At 34.2% G+C, this 19,411-nt stretch overlaps 1 protein-coding gene across 4 annotated transcripts in view; it reads right to left on the bottom strand.

Moving 5' to 3' along the window:
- Window positions 1–347: 347 nt before the first annotated feature.
- The window catches only part of FAM174A (family with sequence similarity 174 member A), a 34,442-nt gene continuing 15,378 nt past the window's right edge, over window positions 348–19,411 (bottom strand). Inside the window, exons 2-4 of one of the 4 annotated variants that reach the window (XR_004820105.1) lie at window positions 15,160–15,294; window positions 12,985–13,130; window positions 7,221–9,130 (exon numbers count right to left, since the gene is read on the bottom strand). Coding sequence is in view for 3 of the 4 variants with exons in the window: in XM_027606919.2 (XP_027462720.1) it covers window positions 9,064–9,130; window positions 15,160–15,294 (202 nt within the window). In the remaining variant the exon portion in view is untranslated. Of the gene's footprint in view, window positions 955–7,220; window positions 9,131–12,984; window positions 13,131–15,155; window positions 15,295–19,411 lie in introns of those variants that run through there. The other 3 variants (XM_027606920.2, XM_027606919.2, XM_027606921.2) reach the window with 3 other exon arrangements.

Raw genomic sequence — 19,411 nt, 5'->3', positions numbered from 1 at the left:
TTAAATAATTTGTTCAGAGCTGTTAAGTCAATCTCTGTATCCAGGTCTGTCTGACTCCAAAGTCTACACACTTACTTTAATTTCTTACTCTCCTGCACCTTAATATATGATTGGAAGGTTATGCCATTACTTCTATCTTTCACAATACTGCAAATAAATAAAATGGCTTTGAAATTCACCATTTCCTAAAATATCTAATCAAAGTAGGTATCTTAACAAGTTGCTAAATACAATAACCTTTTTTTGAAAAATTTTTCTAGAAACCATTAAAATACTTTTGTTAATATATAATTTTATACTCTTTGGATTTATTTTGTAAACATATTCTGTCTGTACCACTTTAAAAGTCATTTTTAAATCATATTTATTTTTTTGCACAGAACTCATTTATTAATATCTAAAAAAACCAAATGCAAAGTAATAAAGTTGGCTTCTTTTTCCCACAAAAATGGGGAATACATCTCTGTAAAGAAATCTTAAATTATTTTTACACACCAGTTTGCTGCTGGGATTACAGTTTCAGCAAAAAACAATTAATGGGGAAAAAGAAAAACAACCAATGGGCAACCCTCCAAAAAAAAAAAAAAGAACCCAAACAAAACAACATTAACTGATTAATATATAAAATTGTTTACAATATGGTAAGCAAGAAACAGTAACTGATCAGAGAACACCCTGCTCTAAAGTAATTAGAGTAATTTTCACACAGATTTCTATTATAGTGCAGTTCACTGCCAACAACTCTGAGCCCATTAAGAGCACTTCTATACATACAAAGACATAACAAAATGATACAGTATTTACTGCAACAACAAATTAAAGTTTGTCATAATATATGTAACTTAAATACCCCCCCGCCCCCAGTGATAAAGTGGCTTCTTATTCCTTAAACATAGAAATTCTGCTCTTCATTGTAGAAAGATGAAGTCCTCTCATCAAAAGGCACATTCTTATCTGCAAGAAAAAAAAATAAAACAAAACTTGAAATAGTCATCCTGGAACAAATTTAAACATTTTAAAATATTCCCGAAGGTTTGGAGTGGCAGGAAGGTAATGACAGTATTTGAGGGAATTATAATGAATGGCACCGATAAAACACATGATTATTTTGCTTATATTAATTATATCAGATTCTATCTTTCGAAATATGATTCTAACATTTTCAAAGAGATTTGTGTGGGTAATTAAAAATTATTTCAGTCATACTAAAGTGATACCCTCATATAATATTCTTAATTGACTTAAGTAAACAATATAATTATTTGTTTCTATAGTTTCTGTAAATACAATTCTTAACTGATTCTATTTCTAAACCCTCAGAAATGAGGATTTAATGAAAGCTGTGGGCCTAAAGTATACTCTGAAACAAACAAAAAAAATGTGTTTTTTTTTTTAATTTATTTATTTGAGAGAGAGAGGAAGCACACGTGTACCTGCACACACACCAGTGGGAGGGGCAGAGGGAGAGGGAGAAAGAATCCCAAGAAGACTCTGAACTGAGAGCAGGGGCTCCATCTCACGACCAGGAGATCACAACTTCAGCCAAAACCAAGAGTCCGACGCTTAACTGACTAAGCCATCCTGGTGCCCCCCCACAAAAATATTTTTAATATTTGTAATACAGTTTCAAAATGTATCCATAAAGAGGTTTTCCATAGGTTTGCCTATTTTCTTACTTTACTTACGAGTTTATGGTAATATGAGGTTATATTTTTATCACATACATCTTTATTGACCTTAATTCTAATTATACATCAGGCTGTACTGTTAATCTAAACCATAGGTTCCAAGAAACTTCTGCTAGTAAGAACCATTACAACAAAAAGTATTTAGAGTAAAAGAACAGCCAAAGTTGTGCAAATCTTACTAACTAAATAAATCTTTCTTTATAATCACCATTAACATTTAGAACTTCATTGGAGATATGAATAATACTCTCTTCTAATTTATTGTTTTATCTGAATCTTTAGTAAATAATCTAAAGCTAATGAAAGTCTAATATATTTTAATTTGAGGATAAATTTAAGTTTTTTAACAAAAATATTGAAGGTTATTAAAAAACAATGTAACTTAGTCCTCATTTTACACAACTCTTGTCCTTTGCATGACTGAAACTCTTGATCGTTTCGATAATGAATTTGTGGACTATGAAAAAAATTAGATTAATAAAACTTGCAGTTCCATTTAGCAGAGTAAGAACATAAAATGATAGGTACCTAATTCCCAACTGTAGCATTAAATAGACTTTTGAACTCAGACCACTTTTGAGAACCTAGGCAACATTTAACAATATTTATAAGATGTTTTGGAATCAAGAAGTACCTAGTACATGAACAATCTCTTAATGTACAGTTTCAGGAATGCATTTTAAGATTCATAATCAACCCCAAAACAGGTGAACATGTATACCTGTCTATTATTTTTCATATACCAAACATTTTATTGAACCTCTTTTTATTTTCCAGACCGTACAACCTGCTTTCCTACTTAGAATACTGCATTCCTTGAGTTGGGATTTCCTCAGAATTCCATTCCAGATGTTTCATCCTGCCTAACACTTATAATGTGCTATGCAGAACCACCATTCCCTAATTTCTTTGGCATGACTAAAGTACAGATCACCAACACTGAAGATGTTATTTCTCTACATGCCCCATACGAAACAATTTTAACCTATCAAGAATCAAACCCATCATCTTCTAGCCTTAAACCTGGTCTTCCTCTGAACCCTCTTAACTCAAACAGTGGTAATGCAACCTACCTAGTCACCATTCCACTGGGGGAGGGGTGGATACCGAGGTCCTCTCTGCATTCTATTGAGTACTACTGTCTTGTCAGAGTTTTTCATTTTCTTCCCCTCCTAAACTAGCTTTTTCTTCTGTTTTGATGCCTCTCAAGTGAACAACTGAAACAACTTCAAAATATTAGACCTTAGTTTCTTCCCAACTCTAATTTTTTCATAGGCTCACTGGTTCCTTTTACTAGAACATATATCTTATGGAATCACTCCACTCCAAAGCAGTTGATGTTTATGACCATTTTCACAAATGGTAAAATTTATATCTTTAATATATATATTTTTAACATGGCCTTCTAGATCTGGCCCCAAATCTGACTGATTTTCCATGACCCTAGGACATAGCCTGTGTTCTAAAGAGGCTCACAACATACCACATGCACACACTCTCATACGGGGCATCCCTTGATGCATGCTTTAACTTCACATACAACTTTCCTTTATCATAAGGCTCTTATTTGAATAACTTACTAGTTTTAAAAGTAACTACAACTCAAATATCACCTCTTCAGTGAACTCTCCTATTTTCTACCCCAAACTCAGTTTCTCAGAGTTCTCACAGCAATTTGAAAAATGTGGAGCCTTAGCATAGTATGAGGAAAATAACCAAGGGTTACCAGTACCAGGAGAGGCAAAATTGTATAAGGCAGACTGGAGACTCAAAGAAGCTGGGAGACAGAGCCAGGAGTACATAGCATAATCCATGTGGACTTGTTAACAAGAGCCTCTTTTGGCAGAAGTGGCAGGACCAGAGGCTCAAGCCCCAAAACCAAGCAATAGAGTAAGGCTACCTTCTCGTATGGATAGACTATATTTCATAGTTTCTAAAATATATTTTCATATATTAACATCACTGACCTTGAGATGCATCTTCCAATTGATGGCAGGCATCTTAGAATTGCCATCAGACAGGCGGTAGTTACTACATAGTTGTCACTGCCTATATGTGCACAAAGTTGATCAAGCTCTTGGTACTGTTATCACTTCAACAGAATTATATGTGTTGTTGGTATTACAAGGAATGAGTTTAATGTTTGGAATGCCTTTAAAAAGATAATATCATGGTGCTCACTTCGGCAGCACATATACTAAAAAAAGATAATATCATGAATCATCACTGAAGCAAAAGTTACTGTATATGTACAAAGAAAAGAAAGTAGTAGGGTATAGTTTATTACCAGAACAATGGTGTGAATTCCATATTTTTCCAAGAAACAACCATGTCTTTAAAAATGAGAAGAGGTCCCAATGTCCCAGGTAGACAAAACTCTGCTAATTTCCATTCTGAGAAACTATTACAAACCAAGAAATGCAGTGAAGGCAGAAGCAACTGCCAAATTCTTTAGAAGCAATGCAGAATGTAAAGGTATTGAGAAGCTGATATGTACAGTTCCTGCATTACATGAAATATCATATTATTTCATAATTGACTATTTTTTCTTTCTTAGTGTAACAGCTTAAAATTAATAATGTCTTAGATTAAATGGTACAAATCTCCACAGAACTTATATCACCTTAGAGTGAAGGGAGTAAGGGAAAGATGTATTATGTTTAAATTTTGAATTGACAATTTTTAAGCTGTAAATATCTACTGAAATTAAGAAGTTCAAGTTTTTCACCATTTAGAATTTAAGATCTAAAAAACTCTAAGAACATCACATCCTTGCTCAACCACATTCTATGGTATTGACATGGAGAACAAGTACAGACAAATCTATTTCAAATACAGTCTCATGTGAAGACAGGCATAGGTAACCACAATACTTAACGTCTTGATTTATTTAAAATAGGGTATGCAACATATTGGGCTGTGTGTGCTACTAAGTTTAACATTTAAGTACATTTTTTAAAAAAAATGACATTCATTCAATCACCAAACATATACTGAGCTATGATTTGCCAGGAAAACTGCTTGATACTGGGGAAGATGGTGATGACAAAAAAGAAAAAAGAAGAAAAACAATAAACATAATTCCCTGCTCTTATTATAGAGCCACAAATACAGCATGGAAATCACTTAGAGGACAAAAAACCTTGGCCTAGAAAGGAAGTCTGAATTCTAGTATCATCCTGATCAATTATTTACTGGATAAGTCCTTCTTCTTCATAAGAATGGGATAAAACAGTTTCTAAGAGATTAAGCATGTCTTTTTATGGAAATCTTCAGGATGAAAACAGAAATCATTAGAGTCCAAGCTGAAAAAGCATTTAGAGATGCAGTCCAGTCACACAATTTGTCAGGTGACTTGGTAAGGAAGAAGAGCCAAGATTTGGGAGACTGAAGTAAGGAGATTGTTATCAATGCCAGAAGCTCAAGAAGTGCTTGAGTCTACATAATCATATTCTGCTGCTCCTTATTTTACCACAATACTTCTCAGTCATGACGATTTCGTCGCTGAAGTCTAAAGATTAGACCAGATGTCAAATGCTCTATTGTTCCACCATTTACAGAATTCCCACCGTGCTAAAAAAAAATAAAAGCTAATCTGTTTATGTTAAATTCCTATCTTACTGCTCTGTAAAACTGCTACTCATGAACAGTAATTCCTTAGAACTCATACCTTTATTCAGTGACCTCCAAACCCAAATATTTCTCTCTTACCAGCTGCCAAATTTAACCTTCAGAAAACATTCTGAATAGTCAGGGTGACATATTATAAACTGTCTATTCAACACTTATTATCTCCTTTTTGTTTGCTAATAAAATATTGACTTTTTGTTTGTTTGTGTTTCTGCTAAGCGAGGTGGGTAAAAGACTGTTGGGAAGAAGAGGGTAGTTCTGAGAAATTTTGATGTCCTGATAGAGACTGATGTGAGGTGAGTTCTTGCCTTCCAGGCTCTTGTTGCCTGAAACACAGATGCAATGGCTGAAATTACAGCAGCCATATAAGCAAGACAAGACAAGCATGAGGGAAGGTTGGAGAAAACTGCATAAACGTAGACCCTATGATCAAATAGCCATTGAATCAATACCAGGAGCCAATTACTACAGACTTCTTATGACATGAGAAAAACTCCTAAATTCAGAAAAAAACTTCTGTCATTCTATGTTCTTCATTAAAATAGACAAAAGTAAAAAAGTAGTAAAAAATAGTCAATCTTAGAGAAGCAGAGAGTAAATTGGTGGTTGCTGAGGTTTGAGAGGAGAGTGAAATGGGGAGTTGCTATTCAATGGGCATAAAGTTTGAGTTATGCAAGATGAGTAAGTTCTAGAGATTTGTCCGACAGCATTGCACTTATGGTTAATATTATATTGTACATCTAAAAATTTAAGAAGATAGATCTCATATTAAGTATTCTTAATACAATAAAAAAAAAATCACCATGCTTTTCTGTGAGGTAAGGTGAATGTGAAGTTATTAATAAATTTTATGGAAACCTCAGTTTGAGTACTTTTCAAAACTCATGAATGTTCTGCCTCTTCATATTATACAATGATACACTGATTAAAAGAAAATACACTATTTTAAAGGATAACTTAAAAGCTTACTCAGAAGATCTTTATCAAAACAGCTACAAATCACATCAGGTTTGGAAACAAAACAAAACTGTACTAGTGGAGTCAAGAGTATTGATACTCTTTATTCACTTAAATAAATTTGCAAATAGATTCCTGGAGTTATGGCTTTTTTCCCCCTCTCCCAAGTTCTTTTAAAGATACAGTATCTAAGGATTTTAAAGAATGGATAGAGTATCTGTGGATTTTAAAGAATATTATAATGAGAACACTGGGAAAGTTTAATGGCATAATTGTGTTTATAACTTTTCTGTCCATAAACTTGAGATGTTTATCCCTGTATTGTCTTTAACCCTATTCACACATATCAACCTCATGGGTAGTTATGCTTTGCCTCCCATATCCATCTATCTCACCTTAGAGAAACTGCAATCCAAACAATCACAGAATATGAATCCTGAACAAAAGCAGTAAACATTTCATTAAATGGATCAACTGCTATATAAACAGAAATTTGTGATTTAATTGTTTTATAAGTTTTCATTTAATAGAATTAATTTAAACTAGATCAGTCAAACACTTTTGCTCCAGGTCTTTTCTGTCCAATATAACAGCCACTAGCCACATCTGGCAATTTATAGTAAAATTCAATACAATTAAAACTTCAGTTCCTCAGTCACACTAGTCACATTTCAAACGCCCAAGAGCCACATGTGGCTAGTAGCTATCAAATTAGACAGGACAACTCTAGATCGTGCAATGAGATGAGAAAATAGCATTAGCAAATAAAATTTGAGGTTACACAACATTTGTTAAAATAATACACAAATGATTCATGTTTTTTTTTTTAAAGATTTTATTTATTTATTTGACAGAGAGAGACACAGTGAGAGAGGGAACACAAGCAGGGGGAGTGGGAGAGGGAGAAGCAGGCTTCCCGTGGAGCAGGAAGCTCAATGTGGGGCTCGATCCCAGGACCCTGGGATCATGACCTGAGCTGAAGGCAGACGCTTAATGACTGAGCCACCCAGGCACCCCATGATTCATGTTCTTAACTAATAAGCATATTGTGTGTGATGTCTAATTATTAATGGAGGAAGGCAAATTTTCTTCTAAGGCCACAGAAAAGTAAAACATACCAAAAAAAGAACAACATGAAGGTTCTTCACTACCTTTTATTACTTATTACTTCTATCATTCCAGTAATGACAAATACAGGATAATACACTTCAAGCAAAAAAGTACAGATGATCCTACTAGTAACACACCACTACACATCCTAAAATACCAATTTTTATCTAACATAAACATTAGTAATTGACACATTCCTACATTCTATTTATTTTGAATAACCTTAGTGTTTATTCTGATAATATTGTTAAGTTTCACATTGAAAGTAGTGTTTTAGAAATTAGAACTATTTTCAAATTGGAAACTGTTTGAATAAGATCTTTTTAATGAGTGTTTCTGGTTAAATATTTATATCAAATCTGCTTTCTAATTCTGATATGCTGATGTTAATAACCAGAAAATATTCTGTGGTCAAGTAACATTGAGCACAAATGTAATGAAGACATACAATATTAAATTTAATGAAGCAGAACAAAAGTAGCTAAAAAGCAAGTTTAGGTTTTAAAAATTACATTCTTGACAAAAATTACTACAATAGCCTTGAAGTGATGCTGTAAGTGTCAGCTTTTAGAAGCTGCTAGCAAGACTGTTAAAATGTCTTAAAGTGTACATCATCATAAAATACTAATAATTTTACGGTTCAGTAGAAATCAAACAGAATAGCAAGAGTATTGTTCCCATTTGTGGTTTTGTGTCATAAAGCACTGTTTTAAACTGTTTTAGGGACTGGTTATGAGTATTTGTTTCCAATATTTTTCTTTGAGAAAATTAAGGTAGTTTTTAGTCAGTATATGCTATCTAATTCCTCATCAGTTTTTCTATCGAAGAGGGCTGAAACACCCAAAAAAAGTTAGAGTTGACGTTTGTCTTTTTGTTTTATAAAATCTTTGTGCAAAATGTTTCAGTAACCAAACATAAGAAATTACCCCTAAAATACAAAATTAGGATGTCAATAGCAAATTTAAGAGAAATTTTATTAACCAAATTGCTCAAGTTATTTTTTTTCACATTTGTACATTTTCCCAATTTGATTGCATTAACCTCAGTGCTTAAAATACTAGATATAGTGGTAATGGTGGTTAACTTCTCAGTATTTATTCAAACACAAATGATAATTCTGAGCTAATCATGGTACTTCCATTTTTCTTCCCAGGGTTTAATTTAGAAATGGCCACATGACCAATGATATGGAAAGCAAAAACAAACAAACAAAAAAGCCCAGCTCTGTTTAAAGTTTCTGGGGAAATTTTTCTCATTCCTAAGGAAGGTACACAAGAGAGCAAGTCCCTATCTTCCACTGAAAGTTACCATTCTAGGTATGATTATAGGAACTGCTGGCATCATCCTATTATCAGCCTAAAATAGAAGACAACACATGGTGTGCAGAACCAAGGGAATCCCAAAGAAAAGGAGACAGAGCCTTGACGCACTGTTTGGAGTCGGTCCTATCTGTGGCATACTATTACATGAAATAATACATTTCCTTGAAATTTAGATAAAACCATATATTGGCAGGTTCATATGGTTCCCTCTAATACAAAGAAACAGTGAAAATAATTACCCCAAATCCTAACTACCAACAACAATCATTAAAATTCTGATGTATTAAAAACAACAATAAAAACATTCCTCTCAGAAAGAGCTGACTACAAAAGGATGGTTTTATGCTGTGATAAAATTATAAGCAAGGAAATTCATTTGCCTCTCTGGAAATAACTTGCTTCCTGTTATTCTGTGGATAAAATCTGGAAAATAAAGAGGAACTAATTTTAGAAAGCACTTAAACAATGAAGGCAGCATCAGTAAGAGCTAATCCCACAAGAATTACCAGCAATTATACTATAAACTAGTATGATTCTGCACTGCAGTTGGCAAGGTAGGTATATCATAATATTTACATTCTTCACTTTTAGGGTCCTCATTTGCAAAATAAAGAGTAATAGCAAGAGCTGATATAGAAGACAGAATGAAGAGAATTTACAATTACTCTCTTTATAAAGGTATAAATCAAATATTTAAAAAAATGGAATTAAATTACAGCAGGAAGAGAAGCCCAAATTACTTCAACTCTCTGAGGCTCAGATTTCTTATCTTTAAAATAAGACCAAAAGGAACCACTTTACACGACTGTCTAAATGATTCCATAATATACGTAAGGAGCCTAGCACAGCATCTGTATATTCTGCACTCAAGTAGATACTTACTAACAAGTGACTATTATAATTGCTCCTAGTGTAGTTCTGTTACCCCACTATGTCCAGGCTCTTCCCTGGGCTCAGTGATAAGACCCCTGATCTTATCCTTCTAAAGACATCTACCAATATCTTCATCCATTCCCTTGGTTTTTTTCCTACCATTTATATGGTAGGACTGCTGGGAAATCTTAGGTGGAAGTCCTCTTTCAGGGCCTAAAAATACCTTATAATACACTCTCCATATAAAAGTATTGATTTTCCCCCTTTATTGATGGGAGAAACAAATGGCATTAACCCTGATAATGTTACGTAAATCAGTCACAATAAGATCTATATGTATCTTTCCCACAGGATAAATTTGAAATGTTGACTAAATTGATGGCATAATGCATGTTTAATCTCTAATACTAACATTAGAAGATCAGAGAGAGTCTTGCCCAATGAATCAGCTTCAAATGAAGCAGCAGAGTTCAGACTGTATATCTTAACACAGACAATAATCTCTAAGCTTCAGATGGTAAAAGAAATGTAAACACACCTCTATGAAACTGTTGTCAGTAGCAGAAAATGACTGTTTTCTACAATAAGACTGTCACAGAAAAGAAATGTATATACCTCCCCCTAAGTAAGAGTCACAAAAACGGGTCTGCAAATGCAGACTATGAAAAAAATCAAAGCAGAGGTCTAGAATCAGTGTAGGTGTTATTTAAATGATGTTTAATACTGGGTGAAGAATAAAAAGAACACAGAAAAACTGTTTGCTTCTCAGTGTACTGAAATATCCATCTTATTCCTTCATTTTAAAAGAGACAAAAGTAGGTCTGCCCTAGAGAAGAACATTACCCCTGATTTTGGCAAGGTCAAAAACCAGTAAAGGGGAATCCCAACTCTTGCCAAAATGTCTTTGTTCTGTATTTCTGGCCTATGTATATATACTAGATTGTTAACTAAAATGGGGATGGGCATTTCGCCCAATTTTGTTCACCACCACATCCCCATAGCTTAGTAGAGTATTTGGGGACAAATGGCAGGCAGTTTATCACTGTTTTTAATGAAAAAAAATGAATCCATGCAATTTGCTAGGTCTACTGGGATGCCTCATAGTCACCTCTCAATTTCATGGTTGAAACTGATTCACACCTTTTGACCTATAATCCCAGTTCTAGAAATTTACCCTGAAAATGCACCTGCAACAATACAAAAATACATATGCACAAGGTTATTCATTGAAGTATAATTTGAAAACTACCTACATGTCAAAGTGTAGGCAATGGACTGAATAAACGAAGGTACCTACACACCATGGGATACTATGCAGCTGTTAAAAATGAAAAATATCTCTATGAACTTATACAGCATGACTTACAGGAGATATTACAAAGTGCAACAAAAAAATATAAAAGAACATATATTGTATGTTACCTCTTGTATAAGAAAGAAAATTGTTAAGAAATACATATTTCTGCCAACTTTTATCCAAAGATCCACAGGGAAGATAAACCAGATAAATAATGAAAGTGATTACCTACAAGGGGTGAGGTGGTGAGAATGAAGAGGAAAGAATACAAGAGAGAATGATACTTCTTTGAGTGTATGTGTGTGGATAATATTCAAAAAAAATGTGTATAGTTTTTAATTTTGGAAGCATGTTAGTATATTTCATATTAAAAATGATAATGACAATGGGAAGGGGAGGAAAAAATCTAAAACAGAAAGCAAGTTCCAATGACTTCAATTACATTTCAAATAATTATGATAAACACACTGAAGAGGGAGGAGGAATCAAGGCCGAATCACTTACATATCTAATAATATAATCTCAGTCTTGGGCAAGATGGTGTTGTGAGGAGAAAACTAACAAATCCTAAACCTTCCTAGAAGGCTTGTTTATTTTAGTGCCATAGGCAAAGCGATTCTGAAACTGTATTAGTTTTATTACAGAATTGAGTAAATAAGTAAATGCTGATGTTGGGATCCAGAAGATTGTTGGAAGTCATTCTCATGACGGAACAAAGAGAATGCAACTATGGAAAAGGAAGAAGGCAAGAAAGAACACAGTGGCAATAGACCAGCAAGGTAGAATGGGAGGTCTGAAGAAATACTATGTAAAGTATGCATATATATGTGAATATGCATGTATATGGGCATGCGTGTGTGTGTGCACGTATACATACATTTCATAGACCTGTCTGCTGAAGGGGCCAAGAAGTAAGGACACACTTTAGTAACAAAGAGCTCACTTAGTGCCCACTCAAAGAAACCAAGGCTCTTTGGAGAAATGGCTAATTCCATCACTAGGGCAGGGTAGGTAAAAATGAGCCTGGAACATCTTGCTAGGCCAGAATGTGAGGAACTGCTTTAAAAAAAAAAAAAAAAAAATGGAAGTTGGGCACCTGGGTGGCTCAGTTGGTTAAGTGACTGCCTTCGGCTCAGGTCATGATCCTGGAGTCCCGGGATCGAGTCCCGCATCGGACTCCCTGCTCAGCAGGGAGTCTGCTTCTCCCTCTGACCCTCTTCCCTCTCGTGCTCTCTATCTCTCATTCTCTCTCTCTCAAATAAATAAATAAAATCTTTAAAAAAAAAAATGGAAGCAAGTAACAAGGGCACAGAAGCCAGCTTGAAGAGCCTCTCTCTGGCAAGGACAGCAATGAAAAAGAAGAAAAATCATGACTCCATACTGTCAATAGTTAGATAAATGAATACAGAAGGAATGAGGGGGAGCTCTTGCTTATACTACAATATCAATGCTGATTGGTAAATATGGAGGAAATGTTGAAGCTGGAAAATTATTATTTTGCAACTATCACAGTGAAGATTAGATCAGGCAAGAATCAAGACTAATGACTGCTAAACTTAGGGGAAAATTTTGATAAAAGCAGAATATTTTCATGATTTTAAAATGTCTTATTAGTTGCAATGGGGAAAAAATAGTAACATACTAAAGAAACGGGGCAAAACCTTAAGCAGGTGCATCAAAATTACTACTGCTAAGAAAGAAGGGCACTGTGTGTCTCCAGATAGGATACCCTGAGAAAGACATGTCATGATCTATACGGTATTTCAGGTAAGAATTCATAACTTGAATCTAATTATAAGGAAACATGAGAACATTAGGTAAATATAAAATGAGGAATATGCATTCTTCTGTATCTATAAGATAGGAAAAAAGCACACAAGAGAACAAATGAAGTAAAATGTCAGTAAATCTAGATTTAAGAATAATAGGATATTCTCTGTACTATTTTTATTCTTATAACTATTCTGAAGCTCTGAAATTATTCCCAAACAAAAGGCAAATTTTTTCTAAAGTAATGTACAAATATGTGATCTTTGAGAAAAAAAATCAACATAGGAGGATATAGAAGGACAAGTGAAAATGAAAACTGTCAACCTCCCAATCTCACCTTTTCACAACTAGAAGTTAAGCTTCACAAAGTCAGGATGTTTTTCTTTTTCTTTTCTGTTTTGTGGCTGTAGTGTATCCCAAGTGGCCAGATCAATGCCAGACATTCAACAGTTGCTATATAAATAGCTGCTCCATCATTCATTTCTTGGATGAGTGAATAAATGAATGAATGAATGAATAGGTAAGCACTGTTTATTTGCTGTTCTTACTTTAAACATATCTATATTAAAGTTCTAAGTCTTTTTTTTTTTAAATATATGGGGTCATACTACTAAAAATCTGAAGATGATGCCATTATCACTGATATCATTGATAATTATCATTACCCCCGAAACATGCTTCTCCATTATTGTAACCATTTCTCTCTCCTTTACCCTCCAAACAAAATTACTAAATTTTGTTCATAATATTTTTCAAAGTCTCTTTAATAATTTACTCCTTTCTATTTCTCTTGCTATCACTCTGGTGTTGGCCACCCCATGTACTTGTACCATCTAACTGGTCTTCCTGGTTACCTTACTCCTTATCTTGCTTTACTCCAATCTATGTAATCTTCAAAACACAACTTTGATTATGTTTCCTTGTCTTAAAATTTTCCAAGTGGCTTTTCATAATCTGTTGAGTGACTTCTCACTGACTGCCATGGATCATGATCTGCCTTTTGATTCTCTGTCCTGCCTTACCCATCACTCTTATTTTTGCATTCAAAGCTCAAAAATTATTCATTCCCTCATTCATTTATTCTCACAGATATTAATATAGCATCTATTTAACTTCTTTTAGTTCCATGAATACTCTACACTCTCTTTTGCTTCTGGTACTTTGTTACCTGCTGTTCTCTCTCCAACCCCCACCCCTATATCCACTTTTAATTTTGCTAATTTCTACTCATTTAAGGTCTCAATTAACATATCATGTCCAAGAGGTGTTTATGGACCATTAGTTTTTGGTTATTTGTTCTATGTCCCCACTACAAGTTACATATCACCCTATGCTTATTTTGTTTATTAAGTAACTCTGATTAATGTCTAGCTCCCTAATAGAACACATAATTCATGAAAAGTGAATGTGAGGAACTACTTTAAAAAAAAAAGAGAGGGTAAGTATTGGAGAAAGGTCTGTGATGAGGCAGGCTGCAAAATAAAAGATAACTACAGGTAATTTAATCTCATGGAAATCATTCCCTTCTTTATGTGCCTCCTACATTCCCTGGTCTGTCCCTCTCGTCCTTCATCTCTTCTACGCCAACTTTCCCACTAATACAAGAAGTATTATTCCACAACACAAATCTGATTATCTCATTAGATACTCTCCACACAAACAACACAAATGGTTCTCCAATAACATCAGTGTAATACCAAACTCTTTAACAGATTGTAAAACTCTACATATTTCCCTCAAAAACCAACCAACCAACCAACAAACAAAAAACCTTGCAGATCCCTATGTTCTGCCAGAGCTGATCCTCCCAACCTTGCATGTATAAAAAGCCAAGATTTCTGTACTCATGGTATTTGTTGCACCTGATTGTGGACTCTAGTTTTCCTTTAGCCAAATAGTCTCCCCTCTGTTTCAACATGTCTTTCCCTACTAAGTGGAATCTTTATTACCTCCTTTCCTTATCCCATTTGCTTTGAAACTAAATCTATAACCATGTAATTCTGCTTATACAAATCTCTTAGGAACGGTCTTAACACTCAGCAAGAACAGATCTGAGAATAGATAACACAGCTATACTAGCAGACCATCAGTCCCACAATTTTGAGTGAAAGCATGATTTATAAATAGAGGAGCACAGACTAAAATCAAAATATCTTCAGAATGCAAAAAGAAAATCAATTTTTTACTAATATTTCTCTCTCTCACACACACATAAAAACTTACTACATATTACTTGTCAGTATGTAGCAGTTAAAAGGACAAAGCTCTGCAAGGAGAACTATAATACAGATTTCTTTTTGGAATGGTATTCTATTATTTATACCTATTTTAGCAAAGCAATATGCATGTGAGCTATTGGTTGGGTAGCACAAAAACTTCATTAAATAGAACCAAATAAAATCTGTTAGGATAAAAACTGCTAAATGAAATACTGTATTTTTTCTACTTTATTTACTTATCAAGGACTTGCCTCCCTAATTCATGGAATGAAACTGCCCAACACTTTACTTACCTTCGAGGATGATTGGCATCAAACAAAGTGTTATCATCATCCTCATCATCTTGTTCTAAAGGTGTCAACTCCATGTTTTCTATGTTAGTGTCCAAAACTCCATATCTCCTAGTCTTTCGGTTTCTTCTTCTCATCCTATTAAATAGAACATATTAATAATAAATAAAAATTATTTGAATATGGCATAGATGATCCTTACTTTATATTTATTTAAACTAAAAATAAATTATCCCTCTGTGGCTGACATCAGAGGCACTCAATATCAGAATGACTACATTTCAGAAATGTAAATGATTTACTACGTAGGATTATTTATGAAACAAAATCTATCCTACTTGTTGTGTACCATTTCTTCCGTCTGACCTACTCCCTTCTCTATCAGCTTATGGTATGGACAGATAAATCTTTAAGGAACCGTACGTTCACTGAAGCCTTCTATTCCAGCCTTTCCCCTACCTTACCCATGCCTTCTTACCACTGTGCAGGATTAGGTACTTTCTGTCCCACTAAGAAACTATTATGTATATACATGTTCAAATTCTGCACTAAGTAGCTTACAAACCTGGCTACATGTCAGAATCACCCTTGGTATATTAGTCCTTATCTCCACATAATTAAATCAGAGTTTCCAAGGAGAAGGAACTAAGCAGAATCACAATCATCTAGGAATTTATTAGAAATGCAAATCTTCATGCCCACTCAGACCTAGTAAATGACAAATGCTGAACTTGGGGCCCAGAAACCCGTGTTTTAACAAACACTTCTTGTCAGTATGATGCACTGCTAAAGTTTCAGAACCACTGCTCTAGAGAAATGAAAATATTTCAGGGTGCTAAACATTAATCATTATTTGAATATATAACAAAGTCTCTCTGACTTAGAATCATACTCTATGCTTTTCTCTTAAATAACTTTTTTTTTCACATTATTTACCTCAATTTGCATTTATATTTGCTTATGTATATGGTTATTTGAGTGTTTATTTGCCTCTCTCCCACTAAGTTCCATGAGTGGAACTTGCATGTCTTGTTCACCACTGTATTACTACTTTGTAGCAGTGTCTGATTAAGATGCTCTTTAAATATTTATTCAGGGTCTGAGTGAAATCATATTCTAGCTCAGTGCTCCAAATCTGACCCTACAATGCCTAAGTTACCACCAATGAAATAACCTCAAATCCACACACAAGAAAATGTATTTTACACAAATGTCTATGGGAGATTAAGAACAAAATAGAAGATATTTCAGTAAGTAACAACATAAAAGTTTACTTAAATGTTTCTGGGTCACTTTATTCGATGTAACAAGTGTGATAATAAAAACCATGACTACAGGGCCAACTGTAAAGAGCTAAAGTTTCTACATATGTGACTGTGGGGATCCCCCTGGGAGACAAACTGTCCTACACATACATACATATAATACACAGATACATATAAACACATGCTCAAGAGATATTTGAGTTGGGGCGCCTGGGTGGCTCAGTCATTAAGCATCTGCCTTCGGCTCAGGTCATGATCCCGGGGTCCGGGGATTGAGCCCCGCATTGGGCTTCCTGCTCAGTGGGAGGCCTGCTTCTCCCTCTCCCACTCCCCCTGCTTGTGTTCCCTCTCTCGCTGTGTCTCTCTCTGTCAAATAAATGAATAAAATTTTTAAAATCAACAACAAAAAACAGAGCATAGAAAGCAGAAAAGACCAATAAAATGAAGAGTTTTTTTTTAAAAAAGAGATATTTGAGTTTTAGTAAGCAACAGGCATTGTGCTAGCTTCTGAGTGTAAAGTACCTGGTCTCAGTGGTGAAAATTTAGAAAATTACACTAAGCATAGATAAAAACCAAGTAAGCTTCCACTAGTTACTGCCTATAGATCTATCTATATACCTACCCAAAGGCACTGAACAGTAAACAAGAGGTTAAAGTATAGTATTTAAAACTACAAATGTAACCAATGTAAGAGTTAATACTAATGTTAAGACTTAAAAAAAAAAAAAAAATGGCACTAAGAAGTATAAGCTAGTCTTTATATAGTGAGAACTTAAATGTTTAGGTTGTTACATTAACAAGTACATATATGTGTGCATGTTTGTGCACATTCACACATACTCACACCCTATGTAGATCAGAAATCTAAACTTTTTCTGCAAAGGATCAAATAGTAAATATTACAGACTCTAAAGATCACATATGGTCTCTTGCCACATATTCACCTTAATTTTTTGTTTTTAGTTTGGTTTTTTTACAACCCTTCAAAAATGTAAAAAAAAAAAAAAAAAAATCTTGGTTCCTAGGTCTTAAAAAAATAGGTCAGTGAACCAGATCTGGCTGATGGGCCATAGTGTACCAACCTGTGATTTAGACTTCTGAAAGTAATTCACAGAAAAACTAAGAACATAAAAATACTGACCCTGGAAGTAGGAATAAAAAGGTCCAGGGGATTATAGTTCACCATTAGTCCTTTTGAACCACATAACTGAATAACATCTTCAAGCATTCCTTTGGTTTAAAAAAGTGAATACACAAGAGTGAGCGAAGCCACTTGGCAGTCTAAGTTAAGGATATTCAGAGTTAGAATTTCTCCTCTTCCCTTTTGCCAGGCTTTCACTCAAGTTTTTACACCATATATGGCTTTCCAAACATTCTCGCATTTTCAGTGAACAAAGAAGAAATTAATATCATGTGAATCATTTTTGGAAAAAACAAGATCCTCCTGGGTCATATACTATATATCAAGTATCAATATGCCAATAACCTAGTCATTGCCAGTCACAGGATACCCTGGCAAGTCTTAAAAAAGAAAAGGATACAAACATAGACCTTAAGGACTTTTGCAATTTCATCTCAGCTGACATTGTTCTCCACTCCCAAGGTCTTCATCCTCTCTTGAATGAATTCCCAAACTTTCAGTGAATGGCTAATCTGGCTAGCAATGCTATTTTCTCTATCTTTGTATAGTGCCAATGTTTGCATCAGTGTGAGCACTTTGTTATTTATTCTAGCTTGCACTCTCCTTTAATCATTTATATAAATGCTGTCTTCCAAACATGAATGCAAGCTCTTTAAAAACAAGAACCTATTTCATATATGCAGAAGGTACATTATTGGGCACCAAATAAGTGGGGGAATGCAGTTCAATTTAAATGAAGTTAGCATTTTAGTAAATGTTACTAATTCATAACTGTGTGCTGTTAAATAGAATTTAAAGTTGAAATGCAATTTCTAAAAAAATAAAAAAGTATCCCCCAAGTCCAAAGATCGAGGCACTGATGGCTACATGATTGTGACAGCAACATGGGTATAAAAACATCAAATATATCCATATGCAGTGATTTTTCTCAGGAAAGGTCAAAAACATCAGTAAAGCTTCAAAATTACTGAGCTGATTCAAAGTAGCTGAACCATCTAGTTAAAGTAGTAAATATTAAACATAAAATACAATATGCATAATAAAAGTATACTGAAAGTTTAAATAAAAAGGCTACTTTTATTTTTTAATAGGCAATGTGCCTTATTTTTTAAGCAAAAGTGTAAGGGGGCTTTAAAACTCACACAATTTTTTTTTAAAGATTTTATTTATTTATTTGAGAGAGAGAGAGTGAGAGACAGAGAGCACGAGAGGAAAGAGGGTCAGAGGGAGAAACAGACTCCCCGCTGAGTGGGGAGCCCGATGCGGGACTTGCATGACCTGAGCCGAAGGCAGTCGTTTAACCAACTGAGCCACCCAGGCGCCCTAAAACTCACACAATTTTAACAGTTATAGTTCTTTTCTCACAAATGAATGTTTTAATTAAGTTCATGACACACAATCTTGTCTATGGGTGGTGACAATTACACATATAATTATAGATATGACACTTTTCTATTAGACATAGTAAACGCATATTGCAGTACGAAAACAAATTTTGTTGGCTCGTAACAAAAAAATAGGGACTTTATAAATCTGTAGAGGAAAATATGGAAGATAAAAGGACAAAAGAAAATAGCTATATGATTGATCATATTGAATGATACTGACTCATCACATGGCATGCACAGGTAAATGATCTTGATCAGATCCATTCTAGATAATCAAGTTATCATTCAAATAGCTGTCTAATATAGTTGCAGATTCCTCAATGTTCCATTATACTCAGGTTGGTAAGAATTATTTCTGTTTAAATAGCATGTAAAAGCTACAGTACAAAAATAAAACTGAACTGCTAAAGTAAGCCTGATAAAATTTTATGTAAAAATGTATGAGGCCACATAAACACAAC

The sequence above is a fragment of the Zalophus californianus genome, chromosome 5, assembly GCF_009762305.2.
Source record: "Zalophus californianus isolate mZalCal1 chromosome 5, mZalCal1.pri.v2, whole genome shotgun sequence".
Taxonomy (NCBI): domain Eukaryota; kingdom Metazoa; phylum Chordata; class Mammalia; order Carnivora; family Otariidae; genus Zalophus; species Zalophus californianus.
The sequence above is the reverse complement of the archived record's forward strand: the minus strand, read 5'-3'. Positions and strand labels throughout refer to the sequence as shown.